A 26,796-nucleotide genomic window follows, 5' to 3' on the forward strand; every position below is an offset into this window, starting at 1 on the left:
AGTCAAATGATAGAATGTATGACGTTACAACGCATACATTTACAATGCATGCCTTTACAATGCACTTTTTACATCGCAACATCCTTTACAAAGCATTCTTTTATATTGCATGCCATTACATCGCATTTTCAGAAACTAACTTTACAATGCATTCCATTACATCGCATTATACCTTTACAACGCATACCATTACAATGCATATCATTACATCGCATTTAAGGTAAGTGTTGGATAGTATGGGGTAAAAATTACTATTCTAACTCTAATGAGTGCAACAGTAGGGTAAGTGTTGGATAGTTTAGGGGTAAAAATTACTATTCTAACTCCAGTGAGTGCTACAGTAGGGTAAGTGTTGGATAGTGTAAGGGTACTATGCGTTGTAATTGTATGCATTGTAATGACTTGCGATGTAATGCCTGCGTTGTAGTGACATGTTTTGTAATTACATGTGTTGTATTGACATGCAATGTAAAGGCTGCGTTGTAATGACATGCTATGTAAAGGATGTTGCAATGTAATGACTGTTATGTAAAGGTAGTGCGATGTAATGACTGCGTTGTAAAGGTTGTTTCCCTAAATGATATAGCCTACCGTATGCATCAATGATTGAAACATTTGTGCTTCAATGTTATCAGAATATAGAAACATCGGGCACCTCCATGCCCTTTGGATACAGTCCCCTCCGTCTACATCAATATAATCTCCCCCGTACTCAACCTTCCAGTACATTGGTATCTCAATATCACCAAGATACACCCACCACCAATACCTCAATATTCCCTAGATGCAAGATATAGCCTCCATTGATATTTTAGTTTGCCATGATAAAAAAAGAGTGACCATTGTCACCTGGATATCCCCTGAGTAGACAATCATTACTAAATCAATAGTCCCAGAATACAGAAGACCTAGCTACCTCAATATTCCCACTGTAGTATAACCCTAGAATTTCAATATGCCCAGGAAGGAGTGAAAGCTGGCTCTTATTATCCGAGGGATAGAGCAGCCAAGGAACCTCTATAGCACCAGAATACATCCATAGGCTATACGCCCCTATACCAGGCAATGAAACTCAGTGGTACCCAGTAACCCCCAAGTTACAAGACCCAAAAAAGCCTACTCTAGTTTGCATGTATACCTTTTCAATTAGAGCCTTTCAATTAATCAACAATAATTTATAGAGCGCACTACACACCTGCGAGGGTCTCAAGGCGCTGGGGGGGGGGTGGGTGGGGATGTGGGGGGTATCAGTGGTTGCAGCTAGTGATCGAAGAGCCAGGTCTTGAGTAGTCTCCTGAAGGTCTGAGGGTCTTCTGTCTGCCGTAGAAGGAGCGGGAGTGAGTTCCACGTCTTGGCGGTGCGGTAGGAGAAGGACCTGACCCCGGACGTGGTTTTGTGGATGCGTGGGACGGCGGCCAGTGAGAGGTCGGCGGAGCGGAGTCTCCTGTTAGGTACGTAGAAAGCCAGTCGGTTGTTGAGGTGTTCTGGGCCGGTGTTGTGGAGTGCCATGTGTGCGTGGGTCAGGAGCTTGAAGGTGATTCTTCTGTCGACGGGGAGCCAGTGCAGGTCTCTCAGGTGGGGGGTGATGTGGTATCGGCGGGGGACGTCGCGGATCAGGCGTGCAGAGGCGTTCTGGATTCTTTGCAGTCTGCTAATGAGCTTGGATGGGGCTCCGGCGTAGAGGGCGTTGCCGTAGTCTAGTCTGCTGCTGATAAGGGCGTGGGTGATGGTTTTTCGTGTGTCTGTAGGGATCCATCTGTAAATCTTGTGGAGCATGTGGAGGGTGTAGAAGCAGGTTGAGAAGACTGCATTGATTTGGTTGGTCATTGTGAGTTTCGAGTCGAGGTTGACTCCCAGATTGCGTGCGTGGTTGGTTGGAGTAGGGGCTGTGCCCTGGGTGGTGAGCCACTAGGAGTCGTCCCAGGAGGAGGGGTTGGGTCCGAGGATGAGGATCTCTGTTTTGTCCGTGTTGAGTTTGAGCCAGCTGTCTTCCATCCAGTCGGCGACAGCCTTCATACCACGGTGGAGGTTGGCTTTGGTGGTGAGGGGGTCGTTGGTGAGGGAGAGGATCAGCTGGGTGTCGCCTGCATAGGAGATTATGTTGAGGTTGTGTAGTCTGGCGATGCGTGCGAGTGGAGCCATGTAGATGTTAAGAGCGTCAGGCTGAGGAATGATCTTGCGGGACACCCCAGATGGTCTTGGTGACTCCGGAGTGGAACGGGGGAGGCGGACTCTTTGGGTTCTGTCGGCGAGGAAGGAGGTGATCCAGTCCAAGGCCTTGTCGCAGATCCCTGCGTCGTAGAGGCGTGTGCGTAATGTGAGATGGCAGACGGTGTCGAAGGAGGCGGAGAGGTCCAAGAGGATGAGGGCTGCTGTCTCGCCGTTGTCGAGTAGGATTCTGATGTCTTCTGTGGCGGCGATGAGGGCGGTCTTGGTGCTGTGGTTCTTGCGGAAGCCTGACTGGGAGGGGTCGAGGATGTTGTTGTCTTCCAGGTAGCGGTTGAGCTGGGCGTTGATGACCTTAGCCAGGAAAGGAAGTAGGGAGATGGGCCGGATGTTCTTAAGGTCGCTCGGGTTCGCCTTGGTTTTTTTTAGTAGGGCGTTAATCTCTGCGTGTTTCCAGCTCTCAGGGAAGGTCGCGGTCTTGAATGAGAGGTTGATGATGTTGCACAGGTGGGGTGCGATGGAGCTGTCGGCCTTGTTGATGATGTGGTGGGAAAGAGGGTCGGAAGGGGCGCCCGAGTGGATGGTACTCATGGTTTTGATGGCGTCCTCGGTGGTTACGCTGGTCCATGCGGTGAGGTGGTTGTGGACGGTGGGTGTCGGTGGGTCCGGTGTGGTGTGGTTGTCGGGGTTCGTCCGAGGGCTGAAGCTGTCGTGGATGTGGGTAATCTTGCGATGGAAGAAGGCAGCGAGGGTGTCGCACAGGGCTTGTGACGGTGGATGTCGTTGGTGCAGGAGCTGGGGTTGGAGAGTTCCTTCACGATGTTGAAGAGCTCCTTGCTGTTGTGTGCGTTGTTGTCGAGGCGGTTTTTGAAGGCGGCCTTCTTGGTGGTCCTGATGAGGAGGTGGTGGTTGTAGATGGCGTCTTTGAGGCCTATGTGGCTGTCTGGCGTTTTCTCGTCGTGCCAGGTGTTTTCCAGTCTCCGACAGGTGGGCTTGGAGGCTAAGAGCTCTGGGGTGAACCAGCTGGCTCTCTGACTGGTATCTCTGTGGGAGTGTTGTCTCGTCGGGGCTAAGGTGTTGGCGCGGTCTTCCATCCAGTCTGAGGGTGCGGGCCCCCTCCTCGGGGTCTGTGGGACTGGTCGGGGGTTGAGTGCGAGGTGTGCTTGCAGTAGTTCCTTGGTGATTTTGCCCCAGCGCCGATCAGGGATCTGTAGGGTGCGGTGATGTGAGACGGGTTTCTGGAAGGCGAAGTGGACGCAGCGGTGGTCGGTCCAGGTGAGTTCGGAGGCGTGGCTGAAGGCAACATGGGGGCTGGAGGAAAAGATGGCATCAAGCGTGTGGCCGGCGATGTGGGTAGGTGTCGTTACGATCTGGGTCAGTCCGAGGGTGGTGAGGTTGTCGATCAGGGTGGAGGAGTTCCTGTCGTAGTTGTTTTCCAGGTGGTAGTTCAGGTCGCCAAGGAGGATGTCGTCGGTGGAGGTCAGTGCATGCGTGCGGATGAAGTCGGCGATGGAGTTGCAGAATTGGGGACGGGGTCCTGGTGGTCGGTAGATGATGGTGCTTCTTAGGGTGGTCTTGGGGTCCGTGTGAATCTGGAAGTGCATGTGTTCGGCGGTGATGAGGGTGTCGGCGGTGTTAGTAGAGATCCGGATGGTGTCCTTGTGGATGATGGCGATTCCTCCGCCAACTCCGTTGGTACAGTCTCTGCGGGTGATCTTGTATCTGTCGGGAATGGCCACTGCGATGTCTGGGGCGGAGGCTTCGTTCATCCAGGTCTCGGTCAGGAAGGCTATGTCTGGTGATGCAGAGTCAAGCAGGTCCCAGAGCTCGACGGCGTGTTTGCGTGCAGAGCGGGTTGGGTTCTGTCGTGGTGGGTGTTTTGGCGTCTTTGATGCAGGAGAAGCTGCAGTTCTGGCAGGTGAAGGGGCCGTGGGTGCTTTTGGGGCGGCCTTGTGGCAGCTGTGTGGCCATCCGTGGTTGAGTGCGATGAGGGTGTTGGCACCGTACCGTATGCGGGCTACCTGGATGGTGTGTGGTCCAGGGGTTGTGACGCTGGGCGCGGTCCAGGCGCGGACGGGCGCAGACGGGCTTGCGGGGGAGTGCGGCTCAGCTGGGAGGCGGGGGAGCTGCGGGACGGCGAATGAGGATCGGGGGCGGGCCGCAGGGGCGGCAGCGGCGGGGAGGCAGGAGGAGCGCGAATCTAGAGGGAAGGGAGCGGGGTACAGAAGAGAAAGGGGGCTGGGGCCACGGGCACAGCAGGCAAAGGGCGGCGAGTACAGGGGGGGCACAAAGAATCCAACAATACATACAGGGAGAAAATACAATCAGGAGGAAAGATTAACACGGGAGGAAAATACAGTCAGGAGCTATGAGACCGGGGTGAGCAGGAGAAACAGGCAAGGCACGTCAGGAGGCGGGAAATGACGGCACCCAGCGGCGGAGCTGCAGCGGGAGGGGAGCGACCTACCGGAGGGTCAAGGGTCTCCTTTCATAGAATACTGTTTCTGCATTTGAACCTGTTTCTCTGCCAGACTCCCTGGCTGCATTAATTTGCCTTAAATCAGGCTCCCCGCATGATCCATGCCCTGCTGCGGTTGTTGTTAATCCCTTTGTGAACCAGCTGATCAATACCTCACTCTCTCTTGCTTTTGTGCCTATTGACTGGAAACAGGCGCTGCTTGTTCCTCTCATAAATAAACCTCACTGTCGATCCCCATCTACCTTCCAGTTATCGCCCTATTTCCCTGCAATTGCTAAAGTCTGTGAAAAATCGTTAACAAGCAGCTCACATTTTTTATTGAACAGCATGACCTTCTCCACCCTGCACAATCGGGCTTTAGGGCCACTTACAGCACTGAGTCGGCCCTCGTGGAAGTAGCAGAAGCTATCCATGAGACCTTGGAAGCCGGGGGCTGGGCCGTCCTTGTCCTGCTGCACTTCTTAGCCGCTTTTGATACAGTCCCCCATTTACTTCTCCTTGCCCGTCTACATAAGCTTGGCATTATCGGCACTGCTTGGGAGTGGTTGAAATCCTTCCTGGAAAAGAGAACTCAACAAGTCTGGATTCCCCCTTTTGTGGCACCATCGCAAGATTTGCTGACAGGAGTGCCTCAGGGGTCTATCCTTAGTCCCTTGTTATTTAATCTTTATATGACTCCTCTTATTCAGCTGGCTGAGGATCTGGGTGCCAAATTAGTTGCCTATGCAGATGATATGTAACGCCTGTTTACCTGGAAGAAAAACGAGGCTGACACATCTCATGTCAAGGCCGGCCTGTCTGCAGTATTCAGCTGGCTTGAGCCGGCTCAGTTAAAATGTAACTCAGACAAAACTGAGATTCTCTTTTTGGGGAGTTCTCCCCTCTGTTTTGGCATCACTTCTGGCCGACTGAGTCCCCCTGCCCTTCCCCTTCTGGCCATCCTGTGAAAATTCTTGGCATCTGGATTGATGATACACTCAGTTTTGGTAACCAGATTGGCAAACTTACTGGCATCTGCTTTGGTATTTTAAAACTTCTCCGTAGATTTCTGCCACTACTGCCTCTCTCTGCTAAAGAAACGGTTATCCATGCCTTGGTCACCTCTCGCATAAATTACGCGAATGCACTTTATGCCGATTTGCCATGTTACCTTCTGGACAAACTTCAGGTGGTTCTGAATGCTGCCGCTCGTCTCCTTCTGGATCTTCCTAAGCACTACAGAGTTAGGCATCACTTGCGTAATTTACACTGGCTGCTAGGTAAAGCTAGGATAAAGTTTAAGGCTATTACCAATGCTCATGCTGCACTCTATGGGTATGGCCCTGCCTATTTTAGGAAACGTTTTCAGTTTTACACCCCTGGCAGGTGCCTGCGCTCCTGCCAGGGGTGGAGCACCTGTCCCCAGGTTTCCCCTGAAACGTAAGGGTGGCAGTTCTCTGTCCCATCTTGCAGTAACTTACTGGAATTCCCTTCCCCTGGATCTAGGCAATCTGAAGAATCCCTCTCAGTTTAGGAAAAAGCTAAAAACCTTCCTGTTCAACTAGCCTGTCCCTCTCATACTTTGGTTTGGTTCCCTCTGATACTTTGGCTTGAGCCGGAACACTCTATTGAGTAGCCGTGTGCACTATAAATCCCCCCTAAATAAAATAATATAAAATGAAAATAACCATGACATCGTCATGATAGAAGGTTCCTTAGAGCTCAATATTTGAACTTTAAAGTCTACTTATGATTCAAGTTTTGATTTATGTGGCCAGAATAAAGCCTGCTTTAGCATGTGGCTACATGTAATGTCACAATGCATTTACCCACCCCAAGGTACAATCTGACCAATGTCACAGATGCAACCTCCAAATGCACAATATGCTAAGATCCACATTTCCTGGGACTCAGTCTACCTGTGGTCCAACTACTCTCAAAGATAGATGCTCATGATACATTGCAGACCGGCTGCAAAATCTCCAAGGAACAAAGCATATAACCTTCATTAGTACGTAAATATTTTCAGGATACAGATTCTCCGAGGATTAATTTACCCACATAATACAAACTCCTCTGGCTGATTAATATTACTAGTATGCTGCTTCTCTCTTGACCTAGGTAATCATGGAATTCAATCTCCATTGGAATCACAATAATCATAGGATGCATTTACTTAAGGGACACACCTAACCAACACAAGATAGAAACTGGCACCTCAATATTCACACACTCCTCTCTATGGATTCACTTACTCATAGGATAGACTTGCCTGGTACCAGACCTTTGCTAGGATAAACCTACACCAAATAAGTCACCATGCTCATTATTGCCTGTGTATATTTACGACAGACGCCCTAGGAACAAACCTGTGAAAGCTGGTCATCATCCTCAAAGGTGTAGGCTTTGCACTTGGTATTGTTCCAATATTCCTCTTCCTCCTCACTCTTGAGTCGATTCATCTAAAGAGAAGAAAGAAATAAGACATTTACATTCCCTTGCAGCTAAGGACAATGATGTAAGCAAAGTTGCACAAATTACTTAAACCGAAATTACACATGGAGAGGAAGGCCCAAAGTCCTGCAGACTAAGACTGTGTGGACCTAAAGTCGATACAGAGTGAACTTCATGTCTACACTGATAAAATATGAGTCCTCATAAATAGATCAACTGCTACATTTACAATCTCAATGAAGCATATATTCTGCCATGCACCTGACATGCCAATCAGCTTGTATTCTGCAAGTTCAATGCCAAGATTTATTTTATTTTAATTATTTATGTTTTTTCTACAGCCCTACTCTTAGCCCAAAGGTTGTCAGTGCTCTTTACATTTGAGAAACCATGAATACGGGGTACCAGAAATATAAAAAACATAAAAGAAATAGCCACTAAGGAACTTGAAACACTGAGTTCATTCTGGATAGTGAAAAGAGATGGGAAAGCAAGGAAAGAAGTGGGTAAATAACAGGGCATATAAGAAAAAAAGAGCAAGATATATTTCATATGTTGGTGATGCAGCAGGAATAGAGAGATATATGATTATATAATCAGGTGACAGCGGAATAAAGGAGTTCTTAGTTTTATGGTACATGAATAAGCTTTCAAAATATGACTAGGACCGTTGACAATCATAATAGAGGGCATCTGGTAAACAAACATGATATATGACAGAGATTAAAAGAATGCTGGAAAGCATGAAAGCTTTCAGAAGTATCCTCCCTACTCACACTCGACCACAAGAACATACCTTACAACGAACGTTTCCACAGCACCAATATGAAACCTCAATGTAGGTACAGAGGTTTTTTAACGCTTACATATTGTTTAAAACGTATACACACAACTACTCCTTTATGTCTACACCTACATTTGGAGTACATCTATGTCGTTTTTTATTAGGTCTCGCTTGAGACCTATTGATGTGGAGTTGGCTCTCAAGGGAGACAGACCTGGGCACGCGCGTCGATTTCACATCGTGGACGCGCACACCCAGCCTCCCGGAGCCATGCACATCTCTTGCTCCACATTCACAGCCTCTCGCAATCACGCGTGCACACACAGCCACACTCACACACATACACCCACGCAGGCACAATGCATCAGGACGCACTTACACAGCCCCACATATACACACGCACAGCTAACAGACATGCAATCACAGATATACATACACACGCACACAAACACAGCTACACACGCGCATAAACCCCCCACTCCTACCTCCCTCCCCCCTGCCGCCACCCCCACTACAACTAAGCCCCAATTACCGCATCGGCAACTCTGGACTTCAGCTGCCACCGCGGGGCTCTCCCTCGGGCATGGGAGCCCAGCGTCACCTCTGCTCCTCTCCTGGCCAGCCACTCCGTGGGCGCGGGCTTCCAGCAGGAAACGGAAGTCCTGCCCCACGGCATAATTTGTCACGCGCACGTCTTGTTACTCCTCCTGCTCTGATCCTACCTTTCCTTTCTTCCTTTCTGCCTTACAGTCTTCCTTGGCTAGTCCTTCCTTTTCCACAGCCCCTTCTTCTTTTCAGATAAAAACATCAACATTTACGAAGCTGCAGCTCCAGATTTTGTCTTGAGAACAACGACGCTGACTCCCCTTTCTATATCCGGTTAGAAACATCCCATCTTTCAAGGTAAAGTTGATTTATGTCTCAGGGCGAAGTTGTTTACACGTCCTCACTACTTAAATACCTCATGAAAAACATCATCTTTACACGTCTGGAATAAAAAGACAGCCAGTGTGAAATGTCGCTGGTAATTGGGTATCGGGAGGCGTAGACAGCAACTTGCAGACCCTGAACACTTCTGAGCAGAAGCACATCCCCTTTGTAACTCGTGCACGCGCTACGCTGCTGATTGTTGGCTGATTCTCGGCACCTATAGATATCTTGCATTAATTGTCACTATGTGCAAGGTAGGATTGGCACCCCTGTTGCAACTTGTGCGGAAGCTGTGCAGACTGCCTAAGGCCGCCCCTGCCCAGGGCCCTGCTCGGCACACCTGCCAGGCGGCAGCGCTTCTTGTGACCCTGCGCCGCGGCTGATGATGGCGCCAGCACCGGGACAGACGCGGAGTAATAACCAAAGGTGTGCGGGGATGTGAACTCCTGTCACAACCTCTCGCCAAAGCGAACTGTTAGTAACGACTTTTCTATACCGGAACCCAGCCTCCTGGATGGGTCACCAATCCCGGGCTTCAGTAGGGGGGAAATATTACTGCGCAATCATGGACAAACTGTGTCCATTGCCCTAATTAACGAGGAGGCGTGGTCAGGCTCACAGCTGACCTGAAATGCTTCCTTCTAATCCTAGATATGGCAGCTGGCCAAAAAACTGTGCCATGTCCCCCTTGCATCGCTGTGTAAACACGAGTAATGTGAAAACCAACTGCCTGTATGAAGTCTAGTACCGACCAATCACAGCTCTCAATTCCCCCCTGCACCCTGCTTTCAGACAGCAATCTGGTCTGGGTTACCACACAACACCGGGCCGCGGGCAGCACCACCAGTGCTTGTTATTCCTCCGTTCCCGGAAAGTTCATTTCCAGAGTTCTTGGCAAACCAGATACCAAAGACGCCACTGTTATTCTTCAACCCTCGAAAAGTGAAAGGTGTGCGAGCTTGGAACCACAAACCCCAGTGCAGGAAAAGACAGATGACGAAGTGTTGCACCTCACAGGCAGGGAGGTCTTCCAGCTGGTGGCCTGACTCGCTCGGAGTGTGTCCCTCCCCCACTACATCTGCAAAAAATCTTGGGGTGATGATAGATCCTGCCTTGGATATGGGCAGACAGGTGAGTAGGACCATCTCCACCTGTTGGGGCCTTATCCATACCCTGCGAAGGATCAGGAAATATCTTTCTGTGCAGTCCAGACAGCAAATAGCTGTCGCGCTTATTGGGTCACGCCTGGACTACTGCAATGCGCTGTATGCGGGGCTAAACAAGACCCTCCTGCAGCGCTTGCAGGTAGTCCAGAATGCCGCGGCCAGATTTGTCCTGGATGTCCCTAGACGCTCTTCGGCCACCTTGGCCAGAAAAACGTTGCACTGGCTCCCTGTAGAGTACCGAGTACGGTTCAAGGTCCTGTGCATGACATACAGAGCCATTGCAAGAAACAGTGACTCTGGTGTGGGTTCCCTCATCTCCCACTACATCCCTGGAAGGAATTTGCGTTCCTCCGGGAAAGTGCTTCTATCAGCCCCTCGTGTGCGAAGAGCTAAATGGGGTGGCAGGGCTTTTTCCACTTTAGCTCCCAAATGGTGGAATGATCTTCCTCTGGATCTTAGGTCCCTACCCTCCCTGCAGACATTTCGCGGTGCCTTAAAAACCCGCCTCTTCTTGCAGGCCTATGTGTAATGATGATTGATTCAGACTTTTGATATTATTGTTAGGCGCCTTGATACCTGCGGGTTATTGTTTTTGCGCATTATAAATTTTTATCAATCAATCAATCAGGGAAGCAGATTACCTTTTCTTTATCCCTCACACTGCCTAGGCCAATAAAGTTGGAAGGTGTGCATCCGGTCAGCCATGAAATTCATTGGGAACCCAGTCTCTTCTCACACCAGAGCTTAGTGACGGCTTGTTACTCTACTAATTGTAGGAAGCTTTCGTATTTTTAACAAATGTTAATTTCCATACCGAAAGATTCGATATCAGGAGCACCCTCTTTTTCTTATTTTTCCAGTCTCATAAATGTGATTTCTGCCGCGTGTTTTTTAAGGCTTTGGATTATCATATGTCAGTTAGTTCGTACAGCTGGGGGCCCGCCCTTTCGTACCACCGGCAGCTCCCAGTTCTGCCACTGCTGTTCCACTCTAACCACATGAGACGTCATTCAAGCCCCGGTGCTCTCCTGCAGCTCTAAGTAGCATAGGCTGGATTGTTTCTACTGCACCCACTGCAGACACAGGCATCGGGCACAGGCTGCCCCGGGTCTGCCGAGGTACCTAGGAAGCAACGGGGGACAGAACCAGGGAGTGCAGTGTTGCACTGCAAACAAGGTAACAGATGAAGCAGAGAAGCTGTATCTCATACGCACGCACACACACATCAAGAAAAGACAAAAGAGCAGAAGTCCATGAAAGCTGTGCCGGAGCAGCTGTAACTTACGCAGCTAATGAACAGACGCACTTACAGTCCAATGAAGCGCCAGCCTCCAGCTCTCTGGGTACACTGCAGTGTACTGTAAGGGAGCTACCGTCCTAGGGGTACTGCTACCTCTACGGCGTGCTCTCTGCAATCCTTACAGGCTGAAGCCAGGGCTCTGTGTGAATGGTGGTGAACAGCAGGGGAAGTGAGTATATGGGGAGCTCAGTTGTTTATTAATGGGTGTGTTGTAAGGTTGGAACCCTGGCGAGCTGTGCTTTTATTTTGTGCTGAGAAACACTGAGTACACCCCGCCAGCCGCAAGACACCGAACAAAGCCCAGAGATGCGCAAGTGAAGGCGTCCAAGAGAAAGCCTGTTGAATAAACAGATGGGCAGTAGGCTGTGCTGTACACAGGAGAGCTACTCACAGGTAGCGGGAGAGCTACCGGTAGCCCAGGAGTTAATCGTTGGAGAACGCAGGGCTATTTATTGGTTTTTCTGCAGAAGAACTGTTAGATGTGCGAGTGGTTTGCAGCATTCTAACTCCCCTCATTCCAATTCCACTGCCTGGGTGCTGGGCTGTCACTGAAAATAAACACAGGCACTTAGAGGTTGATTCACCAAGGGCGAAAATGCCAGCTATCTACTTATGCTTGTGTGCTGGAACTTTTTTTTTTACTACATATGGCCAGGAAGAACTATTTACTGCTGCCTGACCTCAAACTGTGATAAGAAGGACAAGCTAAATCGACACGTGGTGCTGCATCAAAATCAGCCCATTAGGAGCCCTTCTATCCTGCCATTCCTTGGTATCCTTTTTGGGCTCTAAATGGGTTAACTGTTTACCGGTTTCCAACATGGGCACCTGTTGGAGGTGGTCCGGCAGTCATGTTGACAACAGGAAAACACTTCATGTATGAGGCGGGTTTGACGGCTACCAAAGCGAGGAAAAGCAACTCCTGAGGTTCTGATGTACGTCTAGTGATTACACTCCATAGCGTCACTTCCCAGGGGTGGGTGGATGGGGCAATCTATCCAGGGCCAGAAGGGTGGTGAATCACAGATTAACATATTTACACCAAGGTAATCACACAATGTCACACAAACCCAAATGAAACTGCGTGGAAATCGTGCCTCCTGTAGCACTACTAAGCATTCACAACTGTGGCATAACAACCCAATCCTTTGAATGCACAACCAGCAGCAGTTTAACTCTCTCCTCTGTGGCAAGCTCCTCTTCAGTCGACCACAGTTGCAAAAAACCCACTCCTTACTGTAACTCATCTCTGCAAGGCACACAGTGCTAACTCTCTCCCCATCCACCCTCAGTGCAACCAGTACCACACAGCCATCATTGCAGTGAGTGCCTCCCTAGTGCTGATTCCATTGACTTTGGTAAGCATTGCAGTTTTCACAAAAGAGGCGCTATAGTGATACACCCCCCACGCTGTGTAACCTAATGCACATACCTCAGCTATATAATCTGCCACCCATCCCTGCTTGTGACACCCTGACAGCAGACACCCTGCACAACAGTCAGATGTCCCTTGCTTTTTAGGCCTCGACTGAACCAGCACAAGCGCTGGTCTGGCGAGACTTTTAGTGAGGGCTCAAAAAATGCAACCATGGCCAGGCTAGAGCTACAGTGCATGTGCGCGGGCGCGTGCTTAGGATTAGATGCACCATATGGCAAACCTCGTTGTGCTCATTAAGCGCCTGCGATCACTTTCACTTTCGCCCGCGATAACTTACGCGGTGCCCCTTTGATCTCGTTCAAAGAACATCAAACATGTGTTAATGCTTTGCTGTTGTCCGTTTGACTTGGAGCGTGCTTTCTCTTTCCACAAACTCAATGTTTGTGTTCCTTTATTTTAAGATGCTTTTAGTATTACTGTCACACACACACACAACCACACACACACACAACCACACAACCAAACGCACAACCACACACACACACACACATAAACACACACATAAATACACACACAACCACAAACAAACTACCACAAGCACATACACAACCACACACACACAACCAAACACACACAACCACACACACCCACAATCACACACACCACCACACACACAACCACAGACAACCAAACTGTCGGTGCACACTTTCACCAGACACAGACACCACCAGCCGGCAGTGCACATTTCCACCAGGCACACACACCACCAGCCATCAGTGCACAATTTCAACAGGCACACACACCACCAGCCATCAGTGCACACATCAATTGTAATTGCACCCACAAATAACTATTGTGGCAATCGCAGTATGGCGCACTTTACTTTTAAACATATTAATCTAAAGCGTAGCATGCCACCATTTCTACAAAAATAAATACACATTTTTTTTTACCTACAATTTATAGACTTTTGTTGCAATTGGTGTTGCAATATTTAACAATGCCAATAGCTCAAACCTAATTAATGTGAGACCTATTGCATTGCAAATGCTTGTTTTTATTCCAGGAAGTACTCCTTGGAAACACTCCTTGGAAGCTTCAACAGTCACAGATGTCTGGTAGTAGTACTGGAATTCTTTGTGAAATCCACACAAGTCCATAGAAATTTTGGCATGCATAAATATAGCAATAGTACGTTTGTGCATGTGAAAATATGCCACCCTAGTGTATTATTCGCTTCATCATAGGGAAAATATATCTTTCCCTGTGAAGAAATCCATTCCACTAAATTCCTACCAATTTTGGAGTACTTCCTCTACCCATTCACACCCTTCATATGATTTTTTTCTTCTGCCATTCAGAGGAGTATATCTCAGACCCTATCCAGGGCGGGAATCTGTCTAGAAATTTTTATTAATCAGTATCCACTAATTTGAGGGTAAGTGGTTTTTCGCTTAATTAGGTAAGCACCCCCACTTCGACAAGCTTAAAGGCAGTTTGGGTAATAGTTCTAATGCTAATATGTAGGCCAGAAACTGTAGGGTGAGGAGGGCCAGAGATCCAGTCTGCTCCTTCGCTAGACCCTAACCACCCGTCAACATGGAGTCACCACCAGTCGTGTCCAGCCTCACTTCGCTCCTAATGTCAAGAACAAGACAATCTCTGATGTGGCCCAGTAGAGTTGTGTGCCCGAATTCTCCAGCTCCTACTCAACACATTAATGATTGTCAATTGTGTGTTTAAAGTGTTTGCCTCATTATTGATCAGAAGTAGTCATTATGAAAACTGTAGATAGGCAGACATATATTTTTTACTTCATGTCAACATGGAGGCCAAGTTGTAATGAGCAGTTTAGAGGTTTATGTTATAGTATATTATAGAAATGAACGTAGTACATAATCGCCACTGGCCCAGGGAAGACACTGTCCCACAAATAAGTAAATAATATTTAGAGGACAAATTCCAAAACACAAGTTTTAAATACTTCCATACTAAACTAAACCTATGAGGAATGGAAGTCTTCCCACTACACAATTCTTAAATAGCAAATCTGGGACAGCCATCAGGGCACACTGATGAAGAGAATCATGTCATACATCGCTATAAATATAAAATCTGAATACGTAGCTTTGTATAACTTGTATGCACATCTCTCAGTGTTGCATGAAACTCATCCAGCTGCCACCGTCTGTATCAGAAAGATATAGATAAAGATACATGACTAATATTTAGGAGAAATTGTTGGTTTAGCTCCTTTTTAACAGAAAGGAATATGAGGAAGATGAAAATGCTGTGTAGTTGTGCAACCAGTAAAAAAGGATCTGGAAAGTTCGATCACAGAGTTAATCAACACAGCGAATGCCTAAAAAAAACCACAACATTACATATGAATCCCATTGATGTTCTGCAAATATTATGAAATTATACAGGCGGGTTGGCACGAAGGAGGACCATTGTTTTTTTTAATGTTTTTGTTTTTTACAGAAAAATCAGAACGCTCAATGAGGGGAAAATATGTTGCTTCCATTTAGGGCTGCAGAAATCAGATACGCTCTAAGGCACTGCCTGGTGGGACAGCAAATATCTTTAAAACACAATTAGCCACCATGCCCAACATGATGCGGAATATGAGTTGTGTAGCATTAGCTAGTCATAGTGCAGACAAGTTAAAAATGGTCATGTGGGTCGTGGTTCGATATAACTGCAGATCTGTTGCCTGATGTCACATGTGGCTAGTAAGTCTACTCTTTTCTCTTACGTATTTGTGAGCTGATAGTTGTATTTCTCAATAATAAATGCAAGAGTACAAGCAAGGCCATTGGAAAATATGGTTTTGCTGCTTTTTCTGTGTGAATATGATTTTGCTCCACTTGCCTGATAACCAATCATTGACTGAATAATTTGCAGATTTTAACAAAAACAAATTCTAGCTCAAACAGATTACAAGTTATTACAACTGCTGCATAAGGTGCAAAGTGCAACACTCTAAATTACAGTTCAAACACAGTGGAAAGAATTCTTCCTTCTTTAGCTTGAAAAGGTTGAATTTCTTTGTTCACACAAATTTGTGTTTACATCATGGACGCTGTTCTCAAAGCAGTCGTTATTTCAAAAGGCCACTCAAACTTCACAAAAATCCCAAACATGCTACGTCTCTTTCTAACCTGTTGGCTGCCCAAATGACATACACGTCATAAACAAGCATTTGCAATGCAATAGGTCTCGCAATTGCGTGATTTTGAGCTATTGGCATTGTAAATGGCAATGCCTTTATTAATAATAAGAGGCATTGCCATTTACAATACCAATGGATCAAAGTTTTGAAAAAGTAAAACCTATTTTGCAGAGAGCACGGTGTTCCTGAAGCGGGCGCTGCGCTGGCCATTATACTTTTTTTAAAAAGCTGATGGGCCACATTACCACACTTGCTGTTAAGTGACACTCAGAGTCACCCACTGATAAATATGTCATAAAAAGCCTTCTCTCAACCACAATAATAGGAAGCTCCAATCAGGCCTGGACTGACCCACAAGCAGGTGGTCCTTGTATTTTTTTAAATCTCAGGTGAATGAAAGGATGAGGCAAACCTGTTGAAATAGGGACCCGTGATATCGCTTGTGAAGATCGCGGCCGAGGCGGCATCAGCCAATTGCAACAGATGTTAATACCACATGCATTAACCCCCTCCGATACGTTTCATGGATTGGAAGCTATGTCCTGTTATTTGCAAGTGGATGCACGCTGCTGGTACATGAACGCACCAAGCTATCTTACTGGTAGGGAACCAGTAACGTGCTTGCTGCACTGATCGCTACACAAGGGGAAATGTCACAGTCGGCTGTTTTTCATGGACTGGAACATGTGCCCTACGCATCTGTGTAGGAAGTGAACTAATATATTGAGCTGCCAAGCGCTCCCTGCTGTTAAGCATGCTAGGCGATTTTATTGCACCATCAGGGTATGACGCGGTGTAGAAATGGAGCTGCATGATGATATGTCAACAAAGATTTGCATAGCGCTGATTGCCGTTTGTATGGCTTTCGAGCTCTTTAGAGTTCAATACTCCATATGCACAATTTCTCTATTCTATCGCAGAGCCACTGAAGGGCGAAAGTGAAGTCAGCGCAGCGTACTGCTGACCATAGTAATTGTATTTAATTGGCATTTGTTTAGCGCTTACCACCCCTGACAAGGCGTCAGAGTGCTTTTCGGCGAGGAGAACGCTACTTCAGATACCAAAAAGGTTAGTATGGGGGAAGTATGTGTTAGCTGCAAATTTACAACAAATATTTGGAAAGTTCAAAAGTGGCGTAAAATGCTGAAATAAAGTATTAGGCTACACACCATCGCCTCTCGCCCCCTCCGCCTGTAACAACCCTGAAATCTTCCTGGAATCGAGGTTTCAGTGAGTCAGGCACTTCTCTGGTCGTCCTTCCAATGAAAACATCTGCAGGGCCCGGCCAAAGCAGCAATACGCCGTTTCCGCGACCGCCGCTCAACCGAGAGCAGATTACCAGCTGCTCCTGGCTGAGAGTTGACCCGGCAGTAACAGGAACAGGCGATCACAGATTGCGACCAGTTTAGAGATGTTATAGATCCCTATCCGAAATCAAGTCAGTGTGGGGCGCGTGAAGGGGCTTTCTGAGTGCTCACTAATGCAAGCTTCTTTATACAACATAATGTACCCCAGCGAGACCTAAACATTATCACATTCATGCTTCTTGTGCAAGTGTGAGCCACAAAAATTCATCCACGACTGATTGACTCCAGCACCCGAATGACAAAGGGCATATTTGTTTAGGTGACTATATAGCGCAGTGCATGCGCTGCAACGCCTGCGACACCTAAAAAGAGTTGCGTGGACAGCTACCTTTATAAAACAAGGCACGCAGAGGCAGACAGCAGGAAGACACCATCTCCGCCCCCCGCTTGTTTACGATGTGCAAATAAAGTTAAGTTATGAAAAGAGAGAGGAACCCCTTGAAGTAAACAAGGGAATTGGGGTGTTAAACCTAAATCAAACAGAATGATTCCCTTGGGTCGTGTACAGGAGAAGCTTGGAATTAGCTATAACCACAATCAGATATAAACACACTAACTAAAGAAATTGATCAAAAATGAAGTTACATAACAATTTATTGAAACAATAAAAAGACAATTTACAATTACACTGGAAAAAATGTTAAAAAACAATTAAAATACTATATAATTTTGTGACCAGCACAAAAATGAAGGACAGACAAAACTCAATTGTAAAATATACAAATTAGAGATTACAAAGCGTACATTCACAATTAAAATTTCACATCCTGAAAGAATTTTTATCTCCTACATAATAAGGAATCCCACCAAACAGGTAAAAGCAGAACTTGAGTAGGGAAACACAATTTTAAGTGTATTTACCTACTACAAAGCTTTTTTGAGTCTCTTTGAACTTTAGTAGCAGAGATACAGCCGATACATGCACATACAGATGTGAAGTCAATGCCTTCTTCTATTTTGCATAGACTAATACTCTACAATTAGCAAGAGCGTAGAGAGAGCACCCCATAAGCACAATCTTTTTTCTGACTTAGGGAGAGTATGCCACGTTAGTATCTGCCCCCACCTAGCTACGCCTACTAGGCTAACAGTGTCTATCATTGTGTCGAAATTTAGGTCTTTATTAGAGAAGTCTCAAATACCATAACCAGATTAAGTTCCAACGACCTAGGGACCCTGTGTTCCTGAGAGTTTGTATGTAGAGAAAATTGTGAAGTAATAGAATATATAACTCACGTATAAAGAGCAGCCATTAAGTAATACCATTTATTAATAGGCTAGACATTGTACCTGTGAATTACTGTAAAGTATAGTGTTCTCTCAATTCAGTCAATTAATTGTATGTATATCTATTGTAGGACAACCATAAGGATCCAGTAACACGACAGACAACAAATCAATAGTCTTGATAAAGGTGGCACATAATAATACGCAAACCACCGAAACGCGTCGACGCAATTTTCTGTACAATTCATCTTTTTTCCCCCCCGGTGTATATAAGATTGTAAGGTTATAAAACCAGGGGTCGTTGAAATTTTAATTGTGAATGTACGCTTTGTAATCTCTAATTTGTATATTTTACAATTGAGTTTTGTCTGTCCTTCATTTTTGTGCTGGTCACAAAATTATATAGTATTTTAATTGTTTTTTAACATTTTTTCCAGTGTAATTGTAAATTGTCTTTTTATTGTTTCAATAAATTGTTATGTAACTTCATTTTTGATCAATTTCTTTAGTTAGTGTGTTTATATCTGATTGTGGTTATAGCTAATTCCAAGCTTCTCCTGTACACGACCCAAGGGAATCATTCTGTTTGATTCAAATAAAGTTAAGAACATTCAGGAACAATCTGAGCAAAGTACGTTTTCCCGCCGAGCACACACTGCTTGCCCTGAACGTCTCTCGGTGTTCCGTACCCCCGGGGTAGTTCTTTTGCGAGCGTCAGGCTTCCTTCAAAACCGTATCAGACTCGCCAGAGCTTCCTAGACAGCGAAACCGAAACCTTCCATGGGGCGGGACTTCTGTCTTTGGAAGCCCGCGCACGCGCCCACGGCACGGAGAGAAGCAGTGCTGGTGACACGGGGCTCCCATGCCTGAGGGAGAGCCCCGCGGAGGCTGCAAGACTTTAGAACAGAGGTCTTCAAACATTTGAATGCCGAGAACCCCCTGGCAACATTTTGAGGTGTAAGGACCCCCTCCTGACAAATTTCTAAACCTGTAGGCAGGGCTACTGGAATTATGAGGCAGTTGAGGACCAAATTACGCAACAGGCTTGACTAAATTGTGTGGGAAGAAAATGTAAATTATGTTACGTGACGCAGCTTATTTTGGGATAGCATTGCTTCATTATTTTGAAATTAATTTTTTACACACAGTAACACTGAGGAAAGATTTCACCCCATCAGTACCTGTTTATAACCAAAATACAGAAATTAACATCAGAAAGATTTCTAGTCAACCTTTGTGAAGGGCCCTCCACTCCGCAGGAATACATGCTGCCACATTAGAAGCTCACCTGACCCTGGTCGGGAGAATCAGAGGTCCCTTATAACCCTGGCAGTTTTCTGCAGAGTTAAGCAGTTTACCCATGCAGTTTTCCTCTCACTCCCTCCCAACCCTGGATCCCTCTCTCACTTTGCAGGCCATTTTCTTTCATCCCTTTTTACAACTTCTGAACTCTCCCCATTCAACCTCTCACTTCACCTTTAATCACCTCTTGCCATTCTGTCTTTTTACTGCCCTCATCTCTAACAGTCTCTCGCAGTTACCTCATGGCCTCTCTGGCCCCGTCACCACCCGTTCCCTTCAGCACTTCTCATTCACCTCGTCTCGCTATTCAACTTATTGTCTATTTGTATCTTACACCCGTCCGGTCCCCCCATTCATCTTTCACATCTTCCCTTTGTTCTAACAGAAGCCCTCACCTGTGGCTCACACTCACTTCTTGAGTGTCCACACTACTCTTCTGCAATTTACATTTCTCCTCATCCCTGACCTCTTCAATCAAATTCTCTCAATCCCTTGCTGTCCTTTCTCATCCTCTCATCTCTCCTCACCAAACATACGGGTCGGACCTGTATCCTCTTCTCAGCCTGTGCCACTCTGCTTATTGTTCCCCAATTCAAGAAGGCATGAGTTGTCTATTTCGCTGTTTTGGTGCATGCCGCGCAGTTATGGGACTTGCACCCTCCTTTGTTTCAATCCACCAAGAATCGATTATCCTTTAGGAAGATATAAAAACCTTTCTCTATGCTCTGTAGGTTACCCAATTTGGCTGGTTATCCATCTCCTTCTGTGTGTTTCTCATTTGCCTTCAGCCAGCAGGTGGTCATTAGACCGAGGGCTTCTTTTGGTAACAGTAGCGCAGTACAAATGTAAATAATAATAATCTGCAGAAGCAGGGGAGCCACTAGACCAGAACTTCTGGGGGAGGGGTACTAACACTCTCAGCCAGGGCTGGCCCTAACACTGGTTGCACACGGTGCAACAGTCTTTTTAGGTGCCCCACCCAGTTTCCTCCTTCTCCATGAATCCCCTCACTACCACTCACCAACAATGCACCTCATCTCTCTATAACACCTTTCTGACAAACATTTCACTTTTTATAGCGCTACTCATAGTTTACTCCCACTCATTTCTGTGATCTGCATGGTACATATTCTTTGTAGCAGGCACATTAACCCTCTGCGATGTGTGGGTGGCAGGAGTGCCCATGTGAGTACACGGTGAGCGATGCAACAGTGTGAGAGTAGGGTGATAGGAGTGACTGCAGGGTGAGTGATGTGGCCGTACGAATTTGGGTGCGGATGCAAGTTCAGAATGGGATGAATGAATGTATGATTACTGCTGGGATTGTTTGAGTGAGTTGTATATTCAGCAGTGAGGGGGACAGGTGAAAGAAGTGTCACATGAGTGCAGGATGAGTAGTGTGCTTGTGTGACTGCAGGGTGAGGTATAGGGTGAACAGCGCAAGTGCATTGTGAGTGCAGAGTAATCATTGTGAGTGCAGGGTGAGCAGGTGAATGGTGTGAGTGCATGGTGATCAGTGTGAGTGCATTGTGATCAGTGTGAGTGCATTTTGATCGCTATGAGGACAGGGTGAGCATGAAAGTGAAGGGCGTGAAGGAGGAGTGAGTTGTCGGAATGCAGGGTCCATTCCCAGACACTTGAAGTAACCCAGCATGTTATTGACGGCGGCGTAGGGTAAGATCTAAGTTAAACTATTGTTATTATGGCAGGGTGGAGGAAATACATATTGTGCTGATCCTGCAACAAACTTCCAGTCTTATGGATAGGGTTGCCAGTAGATAATTTGATAGCCCAGTTGGTACAAAAATAAGCAGTCACCGAAAGCTGTATTTTAAGCACTTATATGTGCATACTTCAAACAGCAAATATAAATAGAAAGCACTTTTAATTGTGTTCTAGGACTGCCTCAATGATCCATGACTGATAATTAAAAAGAACAAACACAGAAAAGTCACATAATGAATGAATGCATACTTTTTTATTTATAAATCTATTTAGTGTCAAGAGGAGGTCTCTGCAGGCTCTTTAAACAACACACACAGGCATTTTACTTTTGGCAACCCTACTTTATATTCCTTTTCATGAAATGCATTCTCACACTACATCAGTAAATGTAAAATATAAATGTAAGGAATAGGCAGAGTGGGACCCAGGGGGTACTGGAATCAGGAAAAAAAACACTAAGCCTCTGTAACCAGTTTACAAAGGCATGTAAATATGTAAATGGCCTTTAAAGACCTGTGAAAAACTCTGATGGGTGTGCTGGAGAGAAGACTCCAGACACTGCCCAGCTGAGGCCCCAGCAGAGTTACACTGCAGCAGCCCGGGCTGGGACACAGGGGAAGAGGGGGCTAAAGCCCTTGGGCCTGAGCAGAAGTGGAACTGGCCTGAAGAGACATCCTTAAGGTCAAGGGATTCATGCCGGATGTCTTGAATCCTAAAGCACACACTAAAGAGACATGTTAATAATAAATATGAGCTGCACTATTATGATCCCTAGTGAGGTTTCTTAATGGAAATGCACTGTCATTTGAACAAAAGGCCAAACCCAAAGCCGAAGAGATATTTTTAAACACAATTGGGATGAGCTGCATAAACGAAGTACACCTTTTGTTACAAGTGTGTATATGTAGGATCTGTGCTCTTAAAAGTACCATTTGAAGTTAGTTTACATAATCAATATTGCTCTGGGAAACAGAGAGGGGCAGTATAAATTTAAGTGGGGTCTAGCATTCACATGCAAGACTAAATTGTCAATTCTGGTTAATAATATATATTTTTGTATCTATTTGGATGACCTATAACATCTTTTCATATAATGCACATTAACATTATGGGCTTCACAACACCGAGTACTTGACAAGAAGAATGAAGTTTTACACTAGCCTCATATTATTTCCGCTCCTCAAGCAGTCTCTGAGGGGTGTTCAAGCCTCCCATAGCTATGGAGACTTGTTCTGTCATCTCAGGGGGCGTGGGTTCCGTCGGTTTCAAATCACAAGCTAGGCCATGATATAGTGCATAGCGTGCATAAGGTAAACAGTGAACAGTTAAAACCGAAACGTGTTAACTTCCTAGTCCAAGTTCTGGTTATTAATATGTTTATTTGGTTATGGTGAATGTGCACAGTTTTCTTTCCCAATAAATAAATATATGTTTTAACATTGGTGTCATTTTGTATCAGTGGTTGTTAAATATGGTCACAAAATAATGTGCATAATAAATCTTCATTGGCCAAGTAATACAGCCAACTCTGCCACATACATTGGTCCTATGTTGCTGCATAATTCTAGAGGACATCTACATGTATAATAATGTAATGAAAGAATTCAGTAAGGTATTCTTGGCATACTTAAGATAGACATATTTATGGTATACACAGGGGTAACCTTTTCTTTTCTTGGAACTAAGCGAGATATCGGCAATTATTGTCACGGTTCAATTATTTATATATCTATGCATTTAGCACTTCGGTGGTATAAGTATACAGAATCTCTGGAGATTAATCACAAGAATAAATTAAGAAGCAACAAATCCAGCTGAGGCAAGGATCTTCTTATTTTGGTACAGGTCTCTGACCTCCTGGTCAGACACCTGCTCTCTCCCCCAGCAGCTACGCTGTTGTGCCGCTGCGGCTGTCCTGTGTAGATAGGGATCGATTTCGCTCTCTGTCTGTCTTTTGCATTGTGCCTCTTTTTCTGCTATTTTGTAGTATTTCTCTATTTTCTGTATTTAGTCTTTTTGCCTGTTTCCTACCTGTGGCCTTGTCCTCCGTGCCCATTTTCGCCGCCCTTTTTCCCGCCGCTGCTGCCTCCATAGCCCTTCACCCCTGCCATATCCCGCTCCAAGCTGCGCTTCCCTCCCCCTTCCCTATTAAATGCCGGCTGCTGCTCGGGCGTATGGGCAAGACCTCTGACCTACTGGTCAGAGACCTGCTCTCTCCACCAGCAGCTACGCTGTTGTGCCGCTGCCCTGTGCAGGTAGGGTTCGAGTTCGCTCCCTGTCTGTCTTTTTGCATTGTGCCTCTGTTTCTGCTATTTTGTGGTATTTCTCTATTTTCTATATTTTGTCTTTTTGCCTGTTTCTTTACCTGTGCCCTTGTCCTTCGTGCCCGTTTGCGCCGCCCTTTTTCCTGCTGCTGGTGCCCCCGCGGCCCCTCCTCCGTGCCATATCCCGCCTCAAAGCTGCGCTTCCCTCCCCTATATAATGGTGGCCGCGTGTAGTATCTTCTTCATGTAGGTATTACAAGAATGAGACTTCAAGTAGAATCGTCAAGGGAAGTATTTAATCACAAATGGAATAAATACATGCAGCTGGAGGAGAGGTCCAGATAAGAATGCCCTCTAACTCCAGTAACCGCTATTCCAAACATAAGCAATGTTTGAATGATAACATTCCACAATACACAAACAAGATTCCATTTAAAGGAACATGCTATCACAACACACCCCCCTTCTTAAACAAAAAATCAAAGAAATAAAAAACAACAAAATACAAATGTTTGTAAACAAATAAATCAAACTTAATAACACACAAAATCCTCAAATCTTTTAGGAGTAACAATTTCCCTTCCTTGTCTGGTATGTTTTTCAGATACACAGTTTTTACTTACATTGACATTCTCCTGTGGGTTAGAACCTTCTACAAAAGGCTGATCAGACAACTCAACATGTTATGTTAGTATGTCGCAGTTTTTTTTCTCTTTCTCCAATAAAGCGCCGGGACACTCTTTTTGAGTAGCCGTGCGCTATAGAAATGAATAATTAACATAACATAACATAACATGAGTCACGCATACTAAGAATGACAGGACTACTGTCACCAATACGAACGTCTGGACCTTCACAAACCATCTCACTGTGTGCATCTGGACTTTCACCTATCAACTCACTGTGTGAGCCCACAGAAATAAGTCCATCCCAGTTGGTGTCTGAACAGGATCATCTAACACCAGACCTGGCCCCTCACCATCCTCCTTTTCAAACTGAGAACAAACATCTAACCACCAGTAATCCCTATTTAAACTACTACTGTCCAAACCTTCCATACAGATGTTTCCTGCCAAAGCAATTCGACTCATATGATGGACAGTGCCATCATCCAGTTCAACAGTATTTCTCATGACCTTAGTAATTGTTCTGGGCTCAGAGAACTTAGAATGCAATTTCCCGGTCTTCCTTGCTGACTTGACACGGACCAACTGTCCAACTTTGATATTCACCTCTTTAGTACCATGTTTTTCATCATAATACTTTTTATTCTTACTTTGTGATTCCAAAATAGATTGCCTGATTTTATCAGAGTCCCAATCCACCTTCCTACTTCTACCAATCCATCCTGGATTAAGCTTGCAATGAGGAAATCTCCCACGCATCAAACAAAAAGGACTTTCACCAACAGTGTCATGTTGCGCAATTCTATATGACCACACTAATTTATACAATTCATCATACCAGTTCTTGTTACTCTTTTTTGCTAGTTGTAAAGCACCTTTAAGCATTCTGTTCACTCTCTCCACCACAGAATTACCCCTGGGATGATACAATGCAGTCATTTTTTGCTGAATTCCTGTGCTGGTAACAAAGCTTTTCATTAAATTTGATCTAAACTGGACACCATTATCTGTTAGGATGGATGCTGGAAAACCCTCTCTCAAAAAACACATCTCTAAGAATCTAATTACACTTTGCGTATCTACCTTCGTTACAACCTCCACTTCAAGCCATCTTGAAAATAAATCAACAAGTTCTAAAATGTACTTAACCACATCATCTTGCCAAGTTATGGGTCCCATGATATCCAAAGCAACACTTTGCCATGGCAAACTAGGACACTCTAAAGACGACAAAAGTGGATTAAGGGTTTTCTGTGTTTTATCCGAAATTTCACACTGAATGCAATTGCGAACATGTCCCTCAATGCTTAAATCAACTCCAGGCCACAAATATAACATCTTAACACTCCTCTTGGTTCTTGGTTCTAGAGATTCCTGGATGACCTTCATGGCCTAAACTAAGTATTTTCTCTCTCATGCCTAAAGGAGGTATGATCCTTCCAGATCTACACAAAAACTCCCCATCCAAAGCCAATTCATCTCGGACCTCCCAAAATGGTCTAAACTTGGGATCAAGTTTGTCATTCTTACACCATCCCTGAATGACTCTGTTAGAAACAACCCGCAAAACTTCGTCTTTTTTGTATTCCTGCTCCCACATAGACTTTGAAAGACTAGGAGTGGCTTCAAATACTGCAGCAACACACCAATCACTCCAAGGATCAGATGCGACTTCTTTGAGGGGCAAGGAATGCCTACTGAGAAAATCAGCAATGACATTCTTTGCTCCCGGAACATACTGAACATTGTAAACGAAATCTTGCATTCTCATTGACATCCTGGCTATTCTAGCCGATGCTCTTGAAAGACCCTCTGTAGTCAGTAATTTGGTTAAAGGTTTATGGTCAGACCTTAAGAGAAATTTCTTCCCCCAAATAAATTTCCTAAAATACTCCATTGCCCACACACATGCAAGTGTTTCTCTTTCTATGACAGAGTATTTCTCTTCTGTCGGGGACAGCGAACGGGACGCAAAAGCAACCACAACTACCTAGCCTTCCTTACTTATTTGTGATAATACTCCTCCCAAACCTGTACCACTTGCATCTGTAGTAATAATGGAGTCAGCTACAGGATCAAAACCCTGTAATGCAGGAGTTCGTGCAATGGACTTCTTGATGGTCTCATAGGACTTTTGACAATAATCACTCCAATGAAAAGGAACTTTGTTTTTCATTAAGATGCGCATGTCATAAGTCTTGCTTGAGAAATTATTCACGAATTTTGCATAAAATTCTGCCAAACCCAGAAAGGATCTCAACTCATCCTTCGACTTGGGAGAAGGAGCTTTCAAAGTTGCTTCTACCAAAGAGCTTTTAGGTTTGATCCCTGACCTATCAATTTCATGGCCTAGGTAAGTAACATGTTTTTCTGAGAATTTACATTTGCTGCCTTCAGCAATCAAACCATTATTCCCGAGGATGGACAAAACTTCCCTTAATAAGGTATCATGATGAATTTTGTCTTTGCCCATA

The 26,796-nt window shown here is 45.5% G+C and overlaps 1 protein-coding gene across 2 annotated transcripts in view; it reads right to left on the bottom strand.

Annotated features, from left to right (window-relative positions):
• The window catches only part of VIPAS39 (VPS33B interacting protein, apical-basolateral polarity regulator, spe-39 homolog), a 309,783-nt gene that overhangs the window by 274,900 nt on the left and 8,087 nt on the right, over positions 1-26,796 (bottom strand). For both annotated transcript variants that reach the window (XM_086937557.1, XM_086937558.1), the window contains exon 2: positions 6,994-7,086. In XM_086937557.1, coding sequence (XP_086793683.1) covers positions 6,994-7,086 — 93 coding nt within the window. The remainder of the gene's footprint in view (positions 1-6,993; positions 7,087-26,796) is intronic.

Source organism: Lissotriton vulgaris, chromosome 9 (assembly GCF_964263255.1).
Source record: "Lissotriton vulgaris chromosome 9, aLisVul1.2, whole genome shotgun sequence".
In the NCBI taxonomy this organism is placed as follows: domain Eukaryota; kingdom Metazoa; phylum Chordata; class Amphibia; order Caudata; family Salamandridae; genus Lissotriton; species Lissotriton vulgaris.